Source organism: Lissotriton helveticus, chromosome 1_1 (genome assembly GCF_964261635.1).
Source record: "Lissotriton helveticus chromosome 1_1, aLisHel1.1, whole genome shotgun sequence".
NCBI lineage: Eukaryota > Metazoa > Chordata > Amphibia > Caudata > Salamandridae > Lissotriton > Lissotriton helveticus.
In genome coordinates this window covers 406,883,769-406,906,458 of record NC_136057.1, presented here as the reverse complement: position 1 = coordinate 406,906,458, position 22,690 = coordinate 406,883,769, and the positions used below count along the sequence as shown (strand labels likewise).

Below are 22,690 nucleotides of genomic sequence, written 5' to 3'. Positions count from 1 at the left end.
CTTCGCTAAATCCTCGTGTTTCTAGGCGTGGTGCACAACTAATGTTAGTTTTGTTCCTTCACGGCAATGTCATCAACAAATATACAGGTGTGGCTGCTGGTACCAAGGCATTACAGGCAAGGGGGTAACCGAATATGAGTTTGTGGACCTGGGTACAGTTTCGTATATGTTGGACTTGGGCCTTGTGGCAGGTTCACCCCTGAACTTTTTGCCTTAAAGTATAGTGATTTCTGGTCTTTGCGCACTTTGACACTGTGGCGCAGTGTACAGTGCGTGCGCTCCCTGAGTGCGTGTGTGAGATAGGCCTACCCTCCCATAGGAATGCATGGGGAATGTGTGTGTCCCTGGTAGTTCCTGATGCGTGGGGAGTGCAGGCTAGAGTTTAGTATGTGTGAACTCATGAGAGTGAATGCTGCGAGATGGTGTATGCGGCATGTATGTGTCTAGAAGGGAAGTGCTACTTCTGGACATTGAGATATGTGTGCAGTGAGGGTGCTGGAGCGTGATTGGCTGGAGCTGCCTGGCATGCCAGGCTCCAGGAAGTCTGGATGGGTCTGCCCGGTGGTGAGTGTGAGATTAGCATGAGTGATGTGTGGGAGGAGTGTACCTGTGTCCTGGACGGGCTGGGTTTTCCCCACACAATGCTGGCTCCGCCCCCCTGTGGTGTGTCTAACGACCCTAGCCTCCCCAGTGAATGAAATGGGTGGTTGGGCCATCAAGAGTGCTCCAGAACCAGCTGCGACTGGTTTCTCCCCCACCCTGCACCCTTAGACAAAGGATTTGTCTGTATAAAAAGAGGCTGTGACCTCTTGGAAAAGGTTCTTGTTTGCTGCTTGAAACTGCCAGGGGCGTGCTGCTGCTTGGACTCAGGGATGGCTTGCCTCCCTGAGCCCTGCCCAGCCCCTGGACTTCTGCTGTCCTGGAGTCTACCAGGACCTGATTGTTGGCTGTTGCCCTAGCACCTGGAAGTGCTAGATGGATATTCTGCTAGCGCAAGGAGCGCTTTATTTGCCTAGCGCCTGGAAGCGCTTCCTTCTCTCAGAGAGCGCTGGGAGCGCTGGATTATTGCCCCAGGGCTGTGGCTGCCCTTAGCGCCCCGTGAGCGCTTTACTTTGCATGCCTGGGCAGAGCGCTGTCGTTTTCCCTCGGAGGGAAGCGCTCCTGCCCTTTTTGGTGCCCCAGAGTGCTTCGTTGCACTTTATTCTTAAATTACGGGTGCCACCCCGTTTATCTGGTCCTGAGCGAGTGCCCACCTCGCTGGTACCTTTTAAATGCTTCTCGAGGGTGCCCACCCCTCGTTATTAGCCCCTGTGATTCACCGCCGCGGCCCGTGGCGAAACCGGAAGTCAGGCGGCCGGGTGCCTGGAGCGGGGCGGGACTTCCGCTTGCTTCAGGAAGTCCCGCCCGCTGCCGCGCCGCGATTGGCTGTCTGCCCGGATGAGGAGCCCCGGAGGAAGAAGCCGGCAGAGAAGAAGGCGAGATGCTGCCCGGGGCTCCCTTGAGCTGTTGGGAGCCCCGGTGGTATTGCGGAGAGCTGGAGTCCTCGAGAAGAGGAGAGGACCCCCCTCCCCGCTGGAACCGCCGCCTAAGAGAGCCCCGCAAGCCTGCCGCTTCCGACGAGCAGCCGCACCAGATGAAGAGGAGTCCCCTCCCCCGAGAAGCCCGGTGAGTAAGGAAGGGCTGGGGGGAGCTCCGTGAGACCCAGTGTTGACTGTGCCAGTGCAGGCACAGAGTCAGAGCGGCCCCGTGTGCTCAGTGGGCCGCTCCAACGATTGGACATCTCTACCAGGGGCCCCATGGAGGTCCCGGGGGGCCCGTGGTCACCTTGAGCCCGAGAGGCTCTGGGGGCATTTTCTTTTGTCCTGAGTCCCCCGTGAGGGACTCCCAGATCCCGCAGTTGCTGTTGAGCCCCGAGAGGCTCGTGGGCCCCCCCCCTTTTGCTCTGAATCACCCGAGAGGGGCTCCAACGACGGGCAAGTGATGTTTTAGAGCCAGAGGGCTCAGCTGGGCGCAGTCCTTGTCCTGAGGGGCCGGTGAGGGCCCCTGTCGCAGATTTGTTTTCCAGCTGCCCAGCAATTAGTGGGCAGCTGCACCGTTTAGGTATTTTGCTTCCTAGGGACATGTACTCTGGACTTTAGGAGTGAGGCGCACTCCTTCATCCCTGGCCTTTCCCCAGCTGCGCAGCACTTAGTGCCAGCTGCAGCGTTTAGGCCCCCCTGTTCTGTCCCTCAGCTGCCCAGCAAGTAGTGGGCAGCTGCTACGTTTAGGTTCTGGCGCAGTGGCGCAACCTGGACTTTGTGAGTTCTGCGCTAAAGGTTTAGATGCTGTTATGATCTATGTCCTATTGCTTTTGGGTGTTAGGAAATGTACAATGTGTAGTATGTTTTGCGCACCCTGTGTTCTGCACCTCTGAATGTGTTGTTGATACATTATGTGCCCTGTTCCTTACACCGCTGAACGTGTGTCGATGCGTCATGTGTTCCTTACACCGCTGAATGTAGGTTCTGCATCATGTGTTTTGTCCCCAGGTCTATGCCCCTACTTGTATTGTGATACTGAGGTGGTTGTTCTTGCTAGTGCAGGTGGTGCTAGTAAGGTCCTGGTTCCCTGCGTGACCTGTTCCTAGGGTGGTTAGGATTGCGTAGGGGGTACTTACCAGTTACCAGTAGTTACTGGTTGTGTGCTAAAAGTGATTTTACATTCTATGTTTGACATTCTAAGTGCTATTTCTAAAAGTGTTACTTCTGATTCCTGACAGTGCTCCAGGTGGCCCTGTCTTGTAAATATCCGCTGTAAATTCTGCCCGTGCCTCTGGCACATTGTAAAGTGTGTGTTTTATCTAATGTGTTTTGGTGTAATACAAAGGCTATTTTTATATAACCTTGTGTGGAGTTTCCTTTGTGGTGGGTCCTGGATGTTGTTGCTGGGGTGCGTGCGCAAATACTTAACTTACATCGCCTCCAAGTTTAGCCTTGCTGCCCGCGCCACGTTACCTAGAGGGTGAGCAGGGGTTATCTTGGCGTGTAACTCCCTTGCCCTGACTTGGGAGTGGTGGTCTCTGACTGACTTTGGCGAAAGCCCTGGCCAGCCAGGGATCCCATTTCCAACAGTATAGAAAAATAATTGTCCTCAAACCAATCCTTAATCAGAGTAAATTAAATACATTATTTTCATTTTCCAGAGCTAAATGCATGTCACGCTCTTTCAGTAGGCAATAATTCTACAAAGCAAAAAGAGAAAAAGGATGTGCAGCAGCCAAATATAAACAGATAGTATTGAATTTATTCCGTTAAGTAGCAAAAATACGCTTCTTAATTTTCAAAATATGCAATAAAACTTTTATAAAGGGTTGCTCCAAGGGGAACGTGAAAAGAAGAGAGTGCTCAAAAAGGTGGTGGATGGGAAGATGATAGAAAGGAGTTAGAAAAGTTCAATGTGAGTTTGGTTTAGCATACCAATCTAATTAACCTGGCCCAAACAATTTTACAAGGTCTATTTACATCATTTTTACATTCACAGATTGTTTATCCTGTGTGGCACGTCAGCGATAGGTGTTGGTAGGGTCCAGGTAGTGACTACCGCTGGAGGACGAGCCCTCGAAGTTCAGATCCCACGCATACGGTGCAACTCTGACCGACCCTTGAGCAGCAGACAACAGACAATTGGCTGAAGCCCCCGTGGCAGTGAAACGGCTGTTCCTGCCCAGCAACCTGGATAATTGTAACTCCCGCCATGAGGAAATGCGGATGAGGAATCCCATACCACAAGTTGGTTGCCCCTACCCCCCTACATCCCTGTCCTGAGGAAGACTCGCAGGCCAAGGCTCAACTGCCCTACGTGCCACAAGCTGAGTCAAAACGTCATACCCCTTCACCTGGACCCTACAAACACCTATCGCTGACGTACCACACAGGATAAACAATCTGTGATTGTAAGAATGATGTAAATAGACCTTGTAAAATAGTTTGGGCCAGGTTAATTAGATTGATATGCTCAATCAATCTCACATCGACCTTTTCTAACTCCTTTCTATTTCACTCTGGGATCATCTTTCCATCCACCACCTTTTTGAGCACTCTCTTCTTTGCACGTTCCCCTTGGAGCAACCCTTTATAAAAGTGTTATTGCATATAAAGAGCTGAATTTTCAGGGATACAAGGTGGCGATCAATCCCGATTTCACTGTGACAGTGCAGGCCACGAGGAAGGAGTTCCAGAACATCAAGAAGCAGCTTCGAAAGGAGGGAATTCCGTACACTATGCTGAACCCAGCCCGGCTGCAGATCAAACATGGAGGATCACAGAAAATATGTGCGACCCCGAGAGCGGCGCAGGAGTTCCTACAATCCATCATGAGACAGAAGCTGGTCCCCGCAATCAAGACGGCGATGACTCGGATCAAAAACTTTAGAGAATTTGCGGAAGTAAGCATGTATTCATATAAGTGGCAATGATGCCAATGGGAGAACGCTTCAAACTGGGGCAATGTGGTTTTGAGCGGGGTTCATTCGGACACCTGGCCCCCCTCCAACTCTCGGAGGGAGCTGGGGCTCTGGCAGTCCACCTAGCAGGAGATCCCATTGAGACTGATAAGTACTTTCAAACGTTTTACATTTGGTTTATATGCGGGGTATGAGGGGTAGTGTCTTTAGCATGTTTGGGTTGCTGAAGTGGGGGGGAATAAAGGTTTATTGTCTGTTGTACCGTTGCACACTGAAATTGCTCATCAAATGCTTGCGTGAGGTGGCACGCGGACACGCAAAAGTTGCTCACTGGTCGGATGGCACACACAAATGCATCCGGTACTATTAAACTGGCATGCATGACGTGGAGTGTCTGGGGGCTAAGCAACCCCAAGAAGACACAACAGGTATTGGCATATCTCACCAGGCATGATATACAAATCGGGTCTGTACAAGAAAAGCACCTCACAGGAAATACAGAAACAAAGATAAGCACAAGCTGGGCCGGAGTTAGGCTAGCGGAGTTGTACTCATTTGCACGGGAGGTGCTCACGCTTGTGAGGAAAGGTACGCCATTCAGGGAGGTGCGCCCACGGCGCAGAGGAGACTTGAACACACATTTGGCCCCAAACAGGGAAAAAGCAACACCTCATGGGGGACAGAATCCCAGGGCAGTGAGAATTATTAGAGATGGGCTGGAGGAACTGGGTTTAGTGGACCCTTGGAGGATCCGCTATCCAGACAAAACTGTGCCCTGGCCTGCCGCCCTTACCGTACACGCCTTCGCTCTGTGTCTTTTTGATAGGTAACGCGACTCAGTTTGGGCCAATTCGTTGTATTGTGTGATATGCTCTAGAATATCTGCTAACGTGGCCTGATTCGGGTCAGCTTCATAATCTAGTTCTAGATAGGATAGTATTTGTTCAATGCGATACAATTGTGACAGCAGCCGCTTTCTTGGCTTGGCCGGGTGGCTGCTGTCAAAATGTCCCTGCTGCCAAAAGTGCTATAACTCTTTCAGACCATCCCGGTCACCCCTCCTATAGGCATGCTCAAAAAGCTGCAAGACATGATACAGCAATACGTCTGGGCCGGTAAACGTCCTAGGATGAGTCCAGAATGGTCCAGGCCAACCTCGGAGAAGCGATGGCTGTTCCAGGACAGGGCCATGGCTGGGATGCCACTCTGGAGAATCCCATTCCTAACGCGCCCAGATAGACCGGCATACATCAAAAAATCACCCATCACCTGGACCCTCCTTCAGGTCTGGGACGCGGTTGCGGTTGCCAGAGACCTCACGTCCTTCCCTTCGCCAATGACGCCGCTATTTGACAACCCGGCGTTCCCGCCGGGAATGGTCCCCGGTTCCTTCCCGCAATGGAGGCGGACGGAGTGCAACTCGGCCGGACACCTGTTTGATTTGCAGGGCTTTATGACACTGAAGGCTATAGGTGAAGGGTACTACATTGATAAGCCGCAACATTTCTAATACTTTCAGCTGCGACATTGGCTTACCCATAAAGACACCATCCCACATGTGGGCCGCTTTCTTAAGCCATACGAGAAGTGGCTCCTGTCCAAATCCACGGATAAACGGGCTATCACGGAACTGTATAAGTTGTTGATCCCCCCCTCGCCTGCAGCTAGATCAGCAGGGCAGAAACGGTGGGAACGGAAGCTAGGACGCGCGCTCTCGGACAAGGAATGGCAGGACATCTTCTACCCGGCGCACCACACGGCTCGCAACATGGCCAGTCGGGAATCGGCGGTCAAAGTGGCATACTATTGGCATTTGACCCCGGAGAGGCTACACCAGAGCAATCCTAGTCGGGACCCCATGTGCTGGAGGGGATGTGGACACATAGGGACCATGCTCCACCTGTTATGGGAATGCCCAGAAGTGCAAGGGTACTGGGAGGAGGTCCTCAGGGACGTAGATGGGTATTTTGAGACAGAGATTCCCCGATTCCCCGCGTATGCGATCCTGGGTCTGCCTAACAAACTCACCTTCCCACTTAAGTCCATTCGGGGTCGGCAAATGGGGCTGGCGCTGGGGGCTGCGACACACCACATCCTTTCACTTTAGGGCACTTCACGGAGGCCCACTCACATAGGTTGGCTCCACCGGCTGTGGTATATAATGGGGATGGAGCGCATACAAGCTTCTCTTACACAAACCTCGGACACCTTTAGGGAAACATGGTCACCTTTGGTCTCCCTGCTGTCTCACAAATTTCACGAACTTACCTGCCCAAAATATCTCAGAGTCCTTAGACTGGTAGATGAGTTTGTGTTAGCAATCAAGGGGGACAATGAGGGACAATTTTTACCGGGGTCCAATGTACGTGTCCTACAAGGGAGTAACAAAAGAATGTACAGAGTTCCCCAAAGGGGTGAGTTTACTACGGGAGGGGAAAAGACAGTCGCTCTCTCTAGGAAGGATAGCAAAGTGCAACAGGGAATCAAGTGAACCCTTAACGGAATAAAGGATGCCTCACACAATTAAAAGGCTGGACAACTGTAGCCATCCGACCTAATGACTGTATAGTGTCATCATTGGCCTCCTGCTCCAGCGACAGGCTGGCGGTGCAATGCCTGCCGGGTAGCACGTAGTGCTACTCTTTTAGCGGAGTTCTTTTATTCCTGGCCAATGGGTGCATGCGTGTGAGGGACCTAGGGAGTGGTAGATGAGTTTCACAAACCACCAAGAGATGAGAACCCGAAGGTATGAAAGGGGTCCTTTCGCAAGCCTTACGACTGCACGGCGGAACACACCGGAAGGGGTGGGAAAGGGGGAGGAGGGCTGTTCGCGGGAGGGAACAGTTGGGGTTAGGGAGGACTTAGAAAGGGGGTTTGATACAAGAGCTCTTCTATGCAGTATTTTGCAAGGTACTACCCACGCCATCATGCATGGACTCATGGCATTTCTCCCCTGGGATCAGCTTCCTGATGCCAGAATAGAAACCTGGGGAAGCAGACGCATTTTGACTGTCTGATACAAAGACTTTTCGGCCCATGTAGGCAAGCCTCTTAGGCTCATGATCTGGAGGGGCATAGGGGGAAGCATTTTGATGTATTTTGGCAGATGAGGTGTGCACCATCACACTCTCCGGTGAAATGTGTAATATCTGTGTCATAAGGGGCGAGGAGGATGTGAGCATGGAAAACCTGTTCCTCTGTGAGTCCATAATTGTGCGTAGCCAGATCAACAGAATCTTATCCAAAGAGTTCCTTTATCCTGAAGATTGTCTGGGCACTAGGCAGTTGCTGTAACCGAGGTACGTCATCCAAGCAGGCACAACCCTTTTCTTTAATCAGGCAGATAATTACACCAACATTGAAGGTGAAAACCAAGCCAAAATCAGCTCTATGGGCAATACCAGTGATGACGTCAAAGGCCGTGACAAAGACAAATGTTCCAGTGCCTTAGTAGGCACAATCTTTATCACAAGTGGCAACAAGGCTAGTGTCTGTGAAGGTACGAAAACAGGTGGCCTCAGGGTTTGAGTCCCCGGAGTTACCAAACCCACAAGATGAACTCAATCCTTGGAGAGCAGGTTGGGGGCAGCTGGGCTGACTTGAAAATATCCAACATGTCTTGTCGAAAGGTTTGAACCTGGCAAAGTTCGACAAACGGAGATGGAAACTCTTGCTTCCTCTTCTTCTAAACTGGAATCACCTGCAGTGACAATGAGACAAGCATCAAAGATCAGCGCCACTGAGATTCGTAATTATTCCAATAGGTGGGGCTGTCTTCTTGTGGAAAAAGGAGAACTTCACCTTCCTGTAGCTTTCTTGTGCTTGTTGCAAGAGGATTCTTTGTGTCCCTGCCCCTCCTTCCAATATAGGGAAAACATTAACCCAAAATATATTTTCTCTTGTCAAAAACAGATTGGCATTCCGCTTTCTGGTGGTCTTTGGCATCAATGGAGATCAACAGTTGCAGGTTGGGGGTTGTTGTCAGTTCCTAGACCTCACAAATCTAAAACATGAGCTTTGGAAACAAGAAGTCAAAGTGCTGAAAAATAGGAACTGACGCCAGTGTGCCAAACAGCGTCATACATAGCCAGATATTGTCATATCCAGGGTGGATGGAGTGGAAATTAGAATAGAAAAAGGCAGCATCATGAGCTATTATGGGGGATGGAAAGGTTCCCCAATTCAATCTGGTCCTAGGAGGATATAAAAGAATTAGGTGACGTATTCAAAAGAAACCTACATCACTGAGAAGTTCTTTTCACCTCAGATCCAACATTACTAAACCCTTGAACTCCCATGCTCAGGTGTGTACAGTAATAATCCACTGGTGTTGTATGTCTGTGTTTTGAGATTGTCTGTCAATGTCTGGTCGGTTCCAAGGGTATGTCATCCTAAAATGTTACCTGATTTTATGATGATATCATAACTCAATGTGTGCTTAGTTTAAAAAATATATCTGGAGTCTCTTTTTGAATATTTAAAATAGGCCTAAGGATTCAGAGTTGTTACTAAACAAAAAAAATGATTTACAGTTTAACTCACCACCTTTAAAGAGTATTCTGTTTCATAAACACATAGAAGGAAATTAGTTGATAAATATTCAAGAAAGCAATCGATGCTAGATTTCGCCTTGGGGGATAAATATTGTAAAATGACTAAAAATCGTACATAGGTTTGAAAGATATCAAGTTTGGAAAAACCGATGAAAATTGGTATCATGGGCATTTTGTTTTACGGTGACCATTTCTCCTAAGTCAAGGGTATAATATTGTTTTAGGAAAGCATCACATAGTAAACTAAACTTGTCCAAAGAACATGTGAATGCTGCAAGTCGGCCTCATAGGCAACTTAGGGCAGGCTCTCTGTACCTGTTTACTACTTGGCAAATGACTTCATCAAGGGCTCTGATATTCATGAATTTAAGGGTCCTCTATGAAACCCTAATTTCAAAGGAGAGTTTACAATTCATCTTCCTGCTCTAACCGAGAGACATCTCAGTCACCTTGATGCTTCCAAGTTGTCCTAGGTACACATTATGCACTGCTCTTCCCCTCAAAGCGCTCCAGGGTGGCAGAAGTAAATCATATTAGCTTCTAAACCAGATGCTGGTGGTGCCGTAGGATTGTTAGCATCAATATATGAGTATGGAGTGCCTGGATCTGAGCTTCGTTCCAAATGTATTGACACTTTTCAGTCTTGATTGGAACAACACTTTATTATCTCATTAAAAGTAAAGTGTAAGTGAGAAGCACATCATTAGCACACGAACAACCATTAGCAAGCACAGATTATTTTGCACAAGGGGAACCCTTAACTAGCTTCAACCCCATAGGAACGCTTACCCTCTTCTGCTCCGTGGCGTATTCCATCAGCTCTTCTCTGGTTTGTCGGACAGCTTCTTGAACGGCCGCCTCGGTCCTTTTCTGCTCCTCCGCGATTGCTGCTTTGACAAGGTCCTGGGAAAGATTGAAATCAAAGTGCAGACGAGTCCATGTTACTGTGCTTTTGTCCAAAGTAATAGCATATTTATGTTCGTGTTAATAGCTGCACTGACTCGACTTTGTAAAGTGGGGCAGAAAGGAGGATGAAAACAAACTAAATAGGAACATCAGGGAAGCGACCGAGTTGTAAGTACATAGGAACATTAGAACAGCTTTACAAGAAGGGGGACTAGAGCTCTGATAGCAGGAGCTGTTCCTGCACAGCTCAGCCTGCCTCTGACATCAGCAGGAGTGCGCCCACACCAGCCTCTCTTCAGTCAAGGGGAAGGGCCTTGACGGTGCTGGATCTGGCCTCACTGTGCATGGCTGGGGCTCGTGGAGTGCATGTGCTCTGCTTGCCCGGCCACCTCCAAGGCTGCAGGTAACAGGCTTTTGACAGAACAGAACTGAGTCAGCCAGGAAACCTAGGAAAGCCTTCCAGATCGACTGCCTATAACTGTTGAGAGTGTAGTGACCATCTTGAAATGGATGTATTGTTCCAATCTACACCATCATTTCCAATCAAAGCAGTGGGTGTACAGCCTCACCTTTCCTCGGTCCTGGGTGGCAAACACAAAGGGGTAAATGAGGGCTTTCAGTGGCTGCTCTCTAGGGGCAGAAAATAGAAATGTGCAGGCACTGTACAAGAACGTGTGTGCTTTGTTTCTTTGGTTTACACGCACTGAAGCTTGTGGTACAGTGCCGACACTGGTTTAAGCCTACACGTGAAACATAAGTGACAGCTCATCCCAAGGATGTCCGTCCCAATGTGAAAGAGAAACAAAGAGGCAGCCATGTTAGATATAGTATTGCACCCACTCGAGTGCTGACAAATGCAAAAATAAAATGACGTACAAAAATCTAATAGAAGTTACTGGTTGTGTACTGAATGCATGAATGCGATGCAGAATTAAATGTGGCAAAAACTGCCCTGATTGAGTGTACTTTTCAGATGTGAAATAGTCCCTCATGCATTATAATGGAAGTAGAAGGATATAACGAAGCAGCCAACAGAAAGATAGTGAAACCAAAATACTCTTTAGGCACACATTATTGTGTATGATTGCTAATTCACCAGCGACACGATCTTTACGGTCACGGTGAATGATAGAGAAGCCCGGTAGGGTGAGGAGATTGATAATGGGGGATAAGTGGTCATTTAGCCAGGTTTCAGTCAGAAAACATAAGTCAATTTTAAGAAGTAGAATGGTTAACTGCTGACCTACAGTTTAATAACATACAGTTTAGTTTGTATGGTGTTTTGGTTTCAGCTTGAGTAGGAAGGATGGTAGTGAGTTGGGTTGGTGGATTGGTCGGGCAATTAGTGCAAGAGATCCTATTAGTACAGAGTATAACCAAAATATTGGGGCAGCAGGGTTGCTAGGAGCATTGACGTAAGTGTGGGTCAACATTTCCACTTCCAACTGTGACATTTCAATTGTGGTGCATCTGGGTTTAAGGTGATACTGAGTGTAGGGGATGGAAAGGCGAGACGAGTCCGAGTGAATGATTGTGGCAGGATCGGTGTTTGTCTTTGTTGTGTGAGTATGAGGTAAGTTGGGGCAGATCTTGATGTTCTTTCGTAGTGCAGTGAGTTCTTCCAGCATGGTGTATACTTTAAGGTCCAGATGGGTGATTATGGGGATCAGTTGAGATACATGGCTCTAAGGCAGAGAGAAGTGTAGATTGGTGGCCATTGTAGGCTATAGTGGGGATTAAAGTTGGATCTGGCATGCTGTGGGTGGGGGACTGTGAGGAATCAGGTGTGTTTGTTTGGTCTGATTGTGCAAGGGAAGTGAATCTTGTTGGAGGGGGAGATAATACTTGTGGTAAGGCCATAGCTTCATGGAGATTAAGGAATGGGGAGGACGTATTATGGGTATAGGCGGTGTTAGTGTGGGGGATAGGGAAGAAGCAGGTTTTACTGGGTGGGGAGAGAGTTTGGTAGTGTTCTGTGGGGGTAGGAGGTAGAATAAGATTGAGAGTGGGTGACAAGGAGGTGAGAGAGAGAGGGGAAGTGGCAATTCAGAGATGGAGAGATCATCTTCTGAGGCTTGGATAAGATTGTTTTACTCAAGATTGATTAAATATTGTGGGTTTCAGAAGTACCAATGTTTCAACCTATGCAACTAATGCTTTCAATACTTTTGAAATATAAGTAGTGACAATGATAGAAACTCATTGATGTGGCGTTTTATTGAAAACTCCAAGTGATTAAACTGATCACCTCAACTACCCAGGTGATAGCGCTGCTATTGTTTTGAAGATTCTTTTACTAATTGCTCTCTTACCTTACCAGTCTATCTGCTGACATGCTTCAGTTGCACCTCATTATGGTTCACTATTTATTCTCCATGGCCACGCTATATATTGCCTCCTCATCTGGACAATACATTTCCTCAGTATTTTGCTGAAGTTTGACATTTCTATCCAAATACCCACGTTTTCTTCCACGTAATGCTCTTCATTTTTGTATTGACTCCCCTTCTAGTCCTGAGGGCAGTATTCTGCTTCGTACTTGTGATGCCCTTGGTCTACTGTAATATATGCTTCCCCCTACATTTTCTGTGGGTCACATTCTTGACCATATCTTTTCATCATTCAAAGACATCACTGTTAGACCACCTTTTCAACCTATGTAGTCTGGCTTAGCCGCCCATCAATATTTGTGTCTGGTCATGTTTGTATCTCTATAGAAGCAATGGATTGGGGCTAAGGTTCAGCAATGCTGTACCTATTTGAGAAGGGATTGGTGGCATTCAGATACAACTTAACAAATCAATGGGGATATGTAATGACATAGCAAACAGAAAGGGTTTGATGTGATGCTAAGATGACATGCAATTAACAAACCAAGGCATTTAATAATATTGGAATGATAAATCTACATATCAAGAGAACAGAAGTGTTATTTCATACGTAAACGGAAGGGAATCAGTGAATGAATAAAGCTTGGTGATCTAAGTAAGACGGGAGTATGCTCGAACGTTTTTTGCTTTCGACTGTTGTAATATTGTGTTTATTTTATTATTACTCCTTTTGCAAGAATGATGGCCTATGTGTCCCACTGGCTCAGATCTCCCATTCATGGTGAGGCTTGAATGTAACATTATGATGGAAGGATCAGAAATGTGCTGCTAGGTCATGACGTGAGTTTCATCGTCACAAATTTCTTGGTTAGTACACCCTCCTATTTTATTTCACCAAGAGCCCGAAGACTAAGAGGTGTAAAACAAGAAGAAAAAAAAACAGACTTTTACATCTATGCACCGAGGATCTGGACCAACATCTCTGTATCCATAAGGACTGCCCGAACACTACTCCAATTTCGAAGCAAGTTGAAGACACACTTCATTAAAGAACAGTACAACACAATGCTTCAACAGTTCCCAAACTAGCTACCTCTCCTGTCAGTCATACATGATTGTCCTTGACCCTGTACAGCATTCCGCTACCTTTGCCTAGGTTTGCACATTACAAATACTAGATAGAGACACATACATACATACTTCATATAAATGATTTACGTAAGCCTTGCTAGTCTACAGAGATGTTATTAACCTGAAAGATCCTTTTAACAACACAACCCATGGCTGTTTATAAATAACTGCTTTTCACTGACTTTAACATGTGTATGGATTCTCCCTGTAAATCGTCATGTTAAAAATATGGAGGAAATAATAGAACCTTACAGCCTGTCCTTGCTTAGCACAGATGTCTCACGTGTCAAAGGGCACTGCTTGAACCTTTTAATGATCTGGAATTGGGCAGTGTAGGAAGAGGCAGTAGTTTAGAGAAGAGTTAGAGTGTGATGTGGCATACACTGTGGATAAAGTGAATGTGTGGAGTGGAGATGATGATTCCGAGAAGATAATAATAACTGAGGAAAAATGATGCGATTCTGGGCCATATGTACGAAGCATTTTACCAGTCGGTAAAATGCATTTCGCCATGTACAGAAGACAAAATGCGACTCAGTAACTTGTTACCGAATCGCCTTTTGCTTTTGTTATTCGGTATTAGGCAGGGGGAGTGTTTCGGAAACACCTTCCTAATACCGAATAGCACTGGTATGTATGAATGTTTTGCGACTGGAAAGCGGTCGCAAAACTTTCTTAATTTACCATCTCTGTAGAGGAGGCGGTAACCCATTCGCAAACAGGAAGGGGTCCCAACGGGACCCCATCCTCTTTGTAAACGTGGTTGAAAACATACACTGCCAGCTCTTAGAAAATGTGAAGAAATCTTTAAATTTTTATTTTTGTAATATAGACCATTTTCCTCAAAGGAAAATGGGCTGCATTACAAAATAAAATTGCTTTATTTAAAAAGCAATCACAGACATGGTGGTCTGTTGGCCCCAGCAGGCCACCATCACTATGATTGTAGCCATTCCCAATGGGTCGCAAATTGTGACCTACCTCATGAATATTGATGAGGCAGCTCCATTTGCGACCCATTGCAAATCACAAACAGTGTCTGAGACACTGCTGAACATAGCTGTTTGCAATCTCCTAATTGCAATCGCAAGAATTCTACTTAAGGATGAGGATTTTTCTGTTGGTGCATGGGAATGTCCACTACTAAATGGAGAATCTGTGAGTTTTACTGGTGGCCGGGAACTGATGGTATGGTTGACAACTAGGTGAGAGAATGCAAAGCATAAGCGAATAGTGTGGTGGATGTTAGTCTCAATGAATATGCAAAATGACCTTGGAGAAAGTTAGGAATTTACATTTTAGGTCTGTTCAGGGTTTTAACAAGTAAGGAGGCGTATACCATTGTGTTAACCGGCTATTTTACTAAATGGCTGGACCTAAAAATGGCGGAGGTTACTGCCAACCACACTATAGAATTTTTCGGATGCCATTTTTTTGTTGTGAAAGGATACCACAGGAGTTAGTGTTGGACAATGGGGCCCAATTTATAAATAATTGGATATCTTCTTACCAAGATGTGGCATTTCACTTAAAGGAGCATCAAATTATCAACCTCAAGTCAATAGTCAAGTGGAATGCTCTAACTGGGTCATTAAGAAATCTCTTCAATTGGCTATGCAGAGTGGATTGCCTTGCGGGAAAAGTTTTACAGACTACACTTTTGACATATTGAACATCTCCTAATTCGGTTACTGGCATATTTCTATTTGAAATTTTGCAAGAAAGGAAACCTGGTTTGAATTTGATGCCTTGGTGGCCGAGGCGGGATAATTTGGATGATCTTCAGATTGATTTTTCTAAAGTTAGGAAGCGTGTGAAGAAATATCAGGAAAAAATTAATGTTAGAAGTTCTAAATTATTGTTTCCAGTTTCTAGATTGAAGGTAGGTGACCACAACATGGCTGGTGTATCTAATAAGACGCTAGCTAAGTGGTTGGATTCTGCTAGAGTAGTAGAGGTTTTTAGTAAAGCTGTGGAGTGGTATGTGGGAAAATAGGGAACTCAGGAGGATTTTTCTGTTTAAAGGATAGTTGAAGGTCAGGCATCAGTCAAATAGTGGTTGTGTGGATTTTTCATATTTTGGTGTGAATGGAGAATGTGACAACAACACTCTAGTGTGTGACAGTAATATGAATGGAGATCCAAGTGTCTAACGATGTTCCTTCTGCAACTTGTATTTCAGGCAAGGGGAATGTTACTCTTGATTCTAGAGAAGAGCTTGTAGATAAAGAAAATAATAATTGAGTTTACAGGAGTGAGAGAGCAGGAAGGGTTCCTTAGAAATTGAATGATTTGTACAGTAGAAAACTGTCGATTATGCTCCATATTGGTTATTAGTTGTATATGCAAAATGTGATGTTATGGTGTATTATTTTCATTGTAGTTATTGTTTTCTTAGGTTCTTTTGGTCATTTTAGGGGGAAAGATGTGTTGTATGCATACTGTAAGTAGTGTTACTTTAATGGGTAGAATTTTGTGGTAGAATTAGAATGTAGTTTGTAGTGTTGGATGTAAACCTGCTCTTCTTTCTAGTTGAATACATTTAGGGCCTGATTTCGAACTTGCCTGATGGCATACTCCGTCACAAATGTGACGGTTATTCCGATCGCAGTATTAAAAGTTCCAAATGTTATCATGGAATTGTAATTTGTCAGACGGGATATCAGGCATGTTTGTGAGGGAGTAACCCTGTCTGCCACATTTGTAATCAGGCCCCAAGTCTTCTCAAGATATTCTAACCCACATTACGAAACCTTGTTCTCAATTTGCAGGGCTACATTGCTGCTTTTCCCCTCTAATGCAAATGACACACAGATTGAGCTGTAGGTCAATGGCACAGATGAGAACTTTGCTACATTAAAAGAAGACTAAAGGATATAGCCCTCTGGATTAAAGAGAGTGGACTGAAATCGAGGTACACTTTTTAGGCTACCAGTAGCCAAGGTTGTCATTTTATAATTGGCATGTTTGATGCTTAAATGCCTGAAGGGAAATACCCCCAATCTGTCTGTCAGAGAAATTGTGATGGCACCATGATTGCTGAGATCATGTAACCAGATGCTTTTGAGTATCCCAAGAACCAAGTTCTATTGGAAGACCAAAGATTTTCTGTCCTTGGTACATAGATATGGAATTCTCTCCCAGAACAGATTAAAGATACGTCCACTCAGGTAAGCTTTAGTATTAGGGTTAAACAAAAGTATTCAGTTCCTTAGCCTTTATTCTAATACATCTGTAATGAATCACTATAATGTGAAAATATCGTTTTAACCAGAGTTAGGGGTCTAAAAGACTATTTTGCAGTGTGCACCCAATAAATAAATACAAGCAACCACTCTGTTTCCATCCAACTAACAGGCAAATAAACACATTTTTCAAAAAAAGTATTTAGAACACGATTTTCTGAATCTCGGCAAAATAATTATTTCCAAAGTCCATTGAGTAAACCTAAGCAATTTTTTCATGACGTTTCATTATTTTGCAAGTGGAAAAATCATTCACGGATTCCATAGAAAAATAAATGACAATAAAGTACCTATTTGGATAAAAACATGTTTTAGCATGAGGAAGGGGCCCTTTCAGACAATGTAAAAACTCTGCCAACTGTGTTCCAGTGGATCTGCTACTCATTTCCTGCACATAATTTATCTTGAATTCCCTTGCCTACAAAGTGCTTGTACTACAGCTACGGAGATGCCTTGTGATAAACAGGGCTCGATGTATATTAACTATTTCACTTGTTGCTGCGCACAAAGACAATGTGCAAGATCTTCTCCAGGGCATGAAAGGGAGCGGGGTCTCTTTTTGACTAGGGAGCAAAGGCCAAGTGAGAAATATTTAAAACTTTCACAAACTTCCAAACGCACAGACCAGATGTATATTTCGACTCTACACTATATGCTGGATGCTTTTCTTAAACCTTCAGATGAAATGATTGTTTTGTCCATGCATAGATACTCCGCAGAGTTTATCGCTTACTCCAGCAAAGCCAGTTTTTCTGTGCCCATCTCATTGCATTAAACGGACATGTTGGGAGATGGTGAAGTCCTCCCAAAATCACATGGAGATTAACTGGCAAGTGTGGTCAGTAACTTTAGAACTCCAAAGAAGTGTCATGAACCAGGGCCCGATACGCAAATCATGTATTCAGTCACAATCACTTGAACTGCATCAGATGGAATCTTTAAGCACCTTCAGGAAAGCTCTCAAGACATGGCTATTTATTCCACACTCAGCTTGTAATACGACTGGCCTCTTTGATACGTTGGTTTGGATCAGTGCTAGGAAGCCTTCGTGAAGTCATGTGCCTTACCAATCAACTAGATTAGATTAGTAAAACCTGGAAACGGAGTTTGCAATTGCAAAAAGGTTTTTTTCAAAATATGAATCCCAATTTACAAGTCGGTAAAGTTTTACTGATGCCTAAAATGGGATTGAGACTGGATACGAATTTGCTACTTGGAAGGGGTGTGTTGTGGGAGTCCCTTTCAAATTTCGAATAGGTATGCAATGTTTTAATTGCTTGCAACTAAAATTCTGGTTATAAACCATTAAAAAGTTACAAACGTCCAATCTGTGTCCTAACCCATTCCCAAAAGGCAAGAGATCCCTCCCCTCTGGAGCCCTTGTCCTTTAGTGAGAATTTCAGTGACAGAAGGCTTAGGTATAAAGGACCACTGCCAACTCTCAAAAAAACTTTTGGAAAATACTCTTTTAAAAGATTTGCTTTGAGTAAAATAGGCTGTGGTAGGTCACATTGAACACTATTCCAGTTTGGACATTTGGGAACTGATCTCTTGGTTTGACCAGTTATTGTGAACAGTGTGTTAGTACATCTGGTCTAGGATCCCCCAAACATAAATTATGTTTTGACACCTCCTTTGCCTTAAAAGAGGTGATTGCCTTCTGCAGAACATTCTTTTGGAAGGTCCATTATTAGAGAAAGTGTTAGAAGAGAACATTAAGGCACCAGTGTAAAATGTTAATGTGTGTTAGCATGTTACAAGCTATTTGTTAGAGTGACTGTTATGTATCAAAGGTTCTTGACGTTTTTACTTTGGGTAGACCCAAGAAGGATGAAGCAAATCTTTTTCAATTTCAAACTCCGAGAAGAAAATCTATCACAAGAGGTATAGTGAAAGCTCAGCTCTAAATTACATATATTAACGTTTAGCACTTAACCACACCTGTGGTATGCTATTCACGTTGTGTAGCACTATATACCAATGTAATGGTATATTTATGCTTTATCTATCTGGATGCCCAATTGCGTGGATCTGGGAAGGTCAAGACTCGTTCGCTAGAACTGAGTGGTCTCATGAGGGTGAATTATCTATGCCACCTCTTAATAACTTATGCAGTAGGTCGGACATTCAAGTGGTTTATGCCCAGGCTTTGGAAGCAAGCAATCCAGGTTCTAATAAATGTGTTAACACTAAAATATTTCTGAAAGTATTCTAACTGGACAATAGGAACAGCAAAAATGCCAGTTTGAACCACGTTAAAAGATTTCTCACAAAATTATTTAATTTTCAATTAAGAGTGCCCTTAGAAGCCTTTGGAAGTTTTAGAATGATGGGCACTATTCATAACTGAGACTAGAGAGAGCCAACCATTCAAAAAATAAGTGTGAGAAATTGGGCTTTTGGTTGAAGGTAGTGAAACCATACTCAAGCAACAGCCAGAAAAGTCACTAAATTAACCTGTGTTTAACCCACTGGTAGCCTGGCACAAAAGCAGTCAGGCTTAACTTAGAGGCAATGTATAAAGTATTTATGCAGGACACAAATAGTAATGAAGGGAAACCACAACAGAAGAAAAATCCCACATCAATTTAGAAAAATAGAGTGAAATTACAAAACATAATTTCACACAATTAATCAGTAGACCAGAAATATGTAATTTCAAAGATTTTATTATAAGTATAGCGCCTTAAAGCATAAAGTGGCACTCGTGGTTATCTGGTGTGCGAGGCATAGCGTGATGGAGTGCAGGCCACATACTGGGACCAGGTTAGTCCCACTGGAAAAGTTACCTTCTAAAGCCTAGCGGAAATAGTTTGTTTTGCAGTGGAGGAGGCTACCAGGAGCAGGGGGAGCATCGCAGATAATCATTGCTGCAACCTGAAGAGCAGGCTGGGCATCTTGGACGGTTGTCGCTGTAGTGTGTCACAGACAACAATTGTAGGAGATTTGCGTTCGGGGTCACCGCGGGCTGTCAATGCTGTACTGCAAATTGGAGATCTTGCATTGTCGGCAGTCGCTGTAGCAAGAGTTGGGTTCAATGGAGCTTTGCATTAGCTGTCATCGCGGGGTGCAAGATCTGGGCGCAAAAGAGCCTATTCACGGTCGCAAAGAGCCCAGAACTTCATCGCTTCTCCTTTTCTTCAAGGAGGAGCACAACTGATGCCACCCCAAGGGTCCAGGACTTAGGAGGCACCTCTTGGGGATTAGGAACTCACTCAGTAGTGGCCTGCAGGGCGCAGGGATGTCCAGTTGAAGTTCCAGTTGCAGCATGTCGGCTGGGTAGCTGTAGATGGGCCTCTGGAGCTGGTTGTGTCTTTGTAGCTTAGAACAGGTGGTCAGCCATCTAACTCTTGGAGTCACTTCAGCCTGGGATGAAGGGTGCAGGCCAAGCCATCCTTCTCAGACAGCAGAGCAGGCTTCAAGCAGAAGGGCAGTCCTTCTTCTCTAGTATCCACAGGTCCAGAGTAGGTCTGAGAGTGTACTATTTTCATACTTGGTGCCCCTTTTGAAGTGGGAGATGCTTCTGGAGTTTTCCACTTACCGAAGTGTTTGCAATTTCCTGCCTCCCTGCCCTGGGCCCAATCTGTCTGAGGAAACAAAAGTCTATGGTGCAGTCCTTTGAGTGTAAGCTAGGCAGAGGCCTTTGAAGTGAAAGTATGGCAGGTGACAGCTCCACACCATCAAGCTAGGATGGCACCTCCTGCAAAACCCAGAGCCTCTATTGTGATGCTGTCTGGTAGGAATAAACAAAGGCCAACTGCCAACTACATCTAGTCATGTAATTCAGGAACAGGCTGCAGGCACCAAATAGTTAGGACAAGAAACTATCAGCTTTCTCAAAGTGGCAATTTCAGAATTGTTACATAAAATCTAAGTTTATCATTAATGAAGGTTTTTAAATTACAATACCTCAGACGCCAAACATGACTATCCCACATTCTGTCACACAAATGTTATCAATTACTAAGTGTAATAAGGTAACCCAATGTTATCCTTTGGGTGGGGCAATACAGAAAAAACATATTTAGGAGTTTTTCACTACAAGAACATGCTAAAAGTAAATGTTCAACTTTTTAAATACAATGCACCCTGACCTAATCGCTGTTTACGGCCTACCCTAAGGGTTACTTATATGTATTAAAAAGGAAGGTTTAGGCCTGTCAAAAGGCTTGTTTTTCCAAGTCAAAATGGGAGTTTAAAACTGCATACAAAGGCTGCAATGGCCTGAGACATGTTTTAAAACGCTTCTTAAGTATGTGACACAATATGTACTACAGGCCCACTAGTAGCATTTCATTTATAGGCAATGGGTACATGAAGTACCACTTTACTAGGGACTTACAAGTAAAGGTAAATGTGCAAATTGGGTGTAAGCCAATTTTACCATGTTTAAAAGAGAGAGCACAAGCACTGTTAGCACTGGCTGGTAGTAGTAAAGTGTGTTTAGCTCAAAAGCCAACAAAAATGGGTTTATAAACAGGAGAGTGAAGACAAAAGTTTTCCGTGAGACTCTGTAGAGAGGGCCAGGTCCAACAAATAAGAACAACTGAAAAAGCCATTAAGCAATCAAGATACAATGCACAAACCAGCACCAAAGAGTAGAATCTGACTAACAAAAAACAGATTGTAAAAAAAATGACATGTTTACAAGTATATTGTAAGACCCTCCTAGAAGAGCCCTGCCCAAAGTTCAGGCTCTTTAGGCTGGGAAATTCTCTGCTTGGCTGAAGTCCTCCAACATCTGTCCATAGTCTAAATGTACAGTAACACTTTCCGTTATTGACTTGTCCACCGTGGGTTCCTTTCTGTGTTTGCCCATCCTAAGTTCTTTTTTCCCCCACGGAGTTAACATTCCACATTAAGAAAATAGTAATGAGATTTGGAACTGCAATTTCTGCATTCTATGTACTCCTATTGGAACACTATAAGAAACGGTTTGATTAATGTGTCTGACCTTCCAGCATAAAGTGCATTGCAAATCATAAATTATAAAAGTAAACTCGAGACCTGATCTACTTTTACACATACATCATGAAAAACTTGATTTCGCTGTGGATGAAAGTGTGGCTGCCATGTGATTTATACGTGTAATGTCTCATATTGTGCTTGAGTATAAGACGTGTTTTGTTGTGTTTTTGTTCCTTCACCAGTGCGTAAGTCTGAGGAAAAAAGTGAAGAGTAGAAAGTACAAACTTTGAGTGCTGGTGTATGGGTGGATAGACGTTTGCGAGTGCTATGTGGCATATATGGGCACTGTTTTGCTTTTGTGTATGTATGGCAGAGATGCACAAACCACATCTCAGCAAGAATGAAGCTCTGCCTACAGCTACCATGTTTGTGACATATAGTTAGTGCTAATTGACTAAGGCACTTCAGGTGCTCAATAGGATGAAAGGTGAAATAAGCTTCGTCTACACATGGGTTTGTAAAGGAGTAACCCATGTGCATCTGCATTATGCAACCAGGCATGGTATATGGTCTAAGGATTTGCACGAACATTGACGGCCGCCATATTTGATATGATGGGTTGACTGATGTGCAACAGAGAAGCAATTATCGTGGGCCAGGCAAGGATCACCTCATGATGAAAGTTTCCTGGACTACAGCAGATCAAGCCATCTAATGGGCTTGAGATGACCCGTCATGTTGTGTTATCAGAGTTAGTCCAGCAGTGGCACATAAGCAGCACAAGTCAAGATTACGATGGAGCTGTTTCATGCGAGGGAGCGTGATTTGCAAGTGTTGATGGATGACCTTGGAACACCACAAAGTGCCTACCGTTCAGACTGGGCAATCCCAGCGTACACTGAAACTTAGGAAGCCTTAAACTGATTGAATATAGGAATAGTAATAGAGCAAATTATGCTCTGCATCAGTGGTGGTGTTCACACAAACACAAATAGATCATGAATGCATGTTATTTCAAATGAGTATTGATAAGGTCACAAAGGTGTTTCCATGATCGTCCCATAGTAATGGGCATTGAGTAGAAAATGGTGGTATGTGTTATGAGGGTAAATCCAGGAGTGCTGTACGGCAAAATAATTACCGCACAAATATCAACCTACATACATATCAATTTGC

The 22,690-nt window shown here is 44.7% G+C and overlaps 1 protein-coding gene across 3 annotated transcripts in view; it reads right to left on the bottom strand.

The window, feature by feature from the left end:
- CCDC91 (coiled-coil domain containing 91) overlaps positions 1–22,690 on the bottom strand; it is a 1,837,163-nt gene that overhangs the window by 314,838 nt on the left and 1,499,635 nt on the right. For all 3 annotated transcript variants that reach the window (XM_078673757.1, XM_078673758.1, XM_078673759.1), the window contains one exon: positions 9,784–9,897. In XM_078673757.1, coding sequence (XP_078529883.1) covers positions 9,784–9,897 — 114 coding nt within the window. The remainder of the gene's footprint in view (positions 1–9,783; positions 9,898–22,690) is intronic.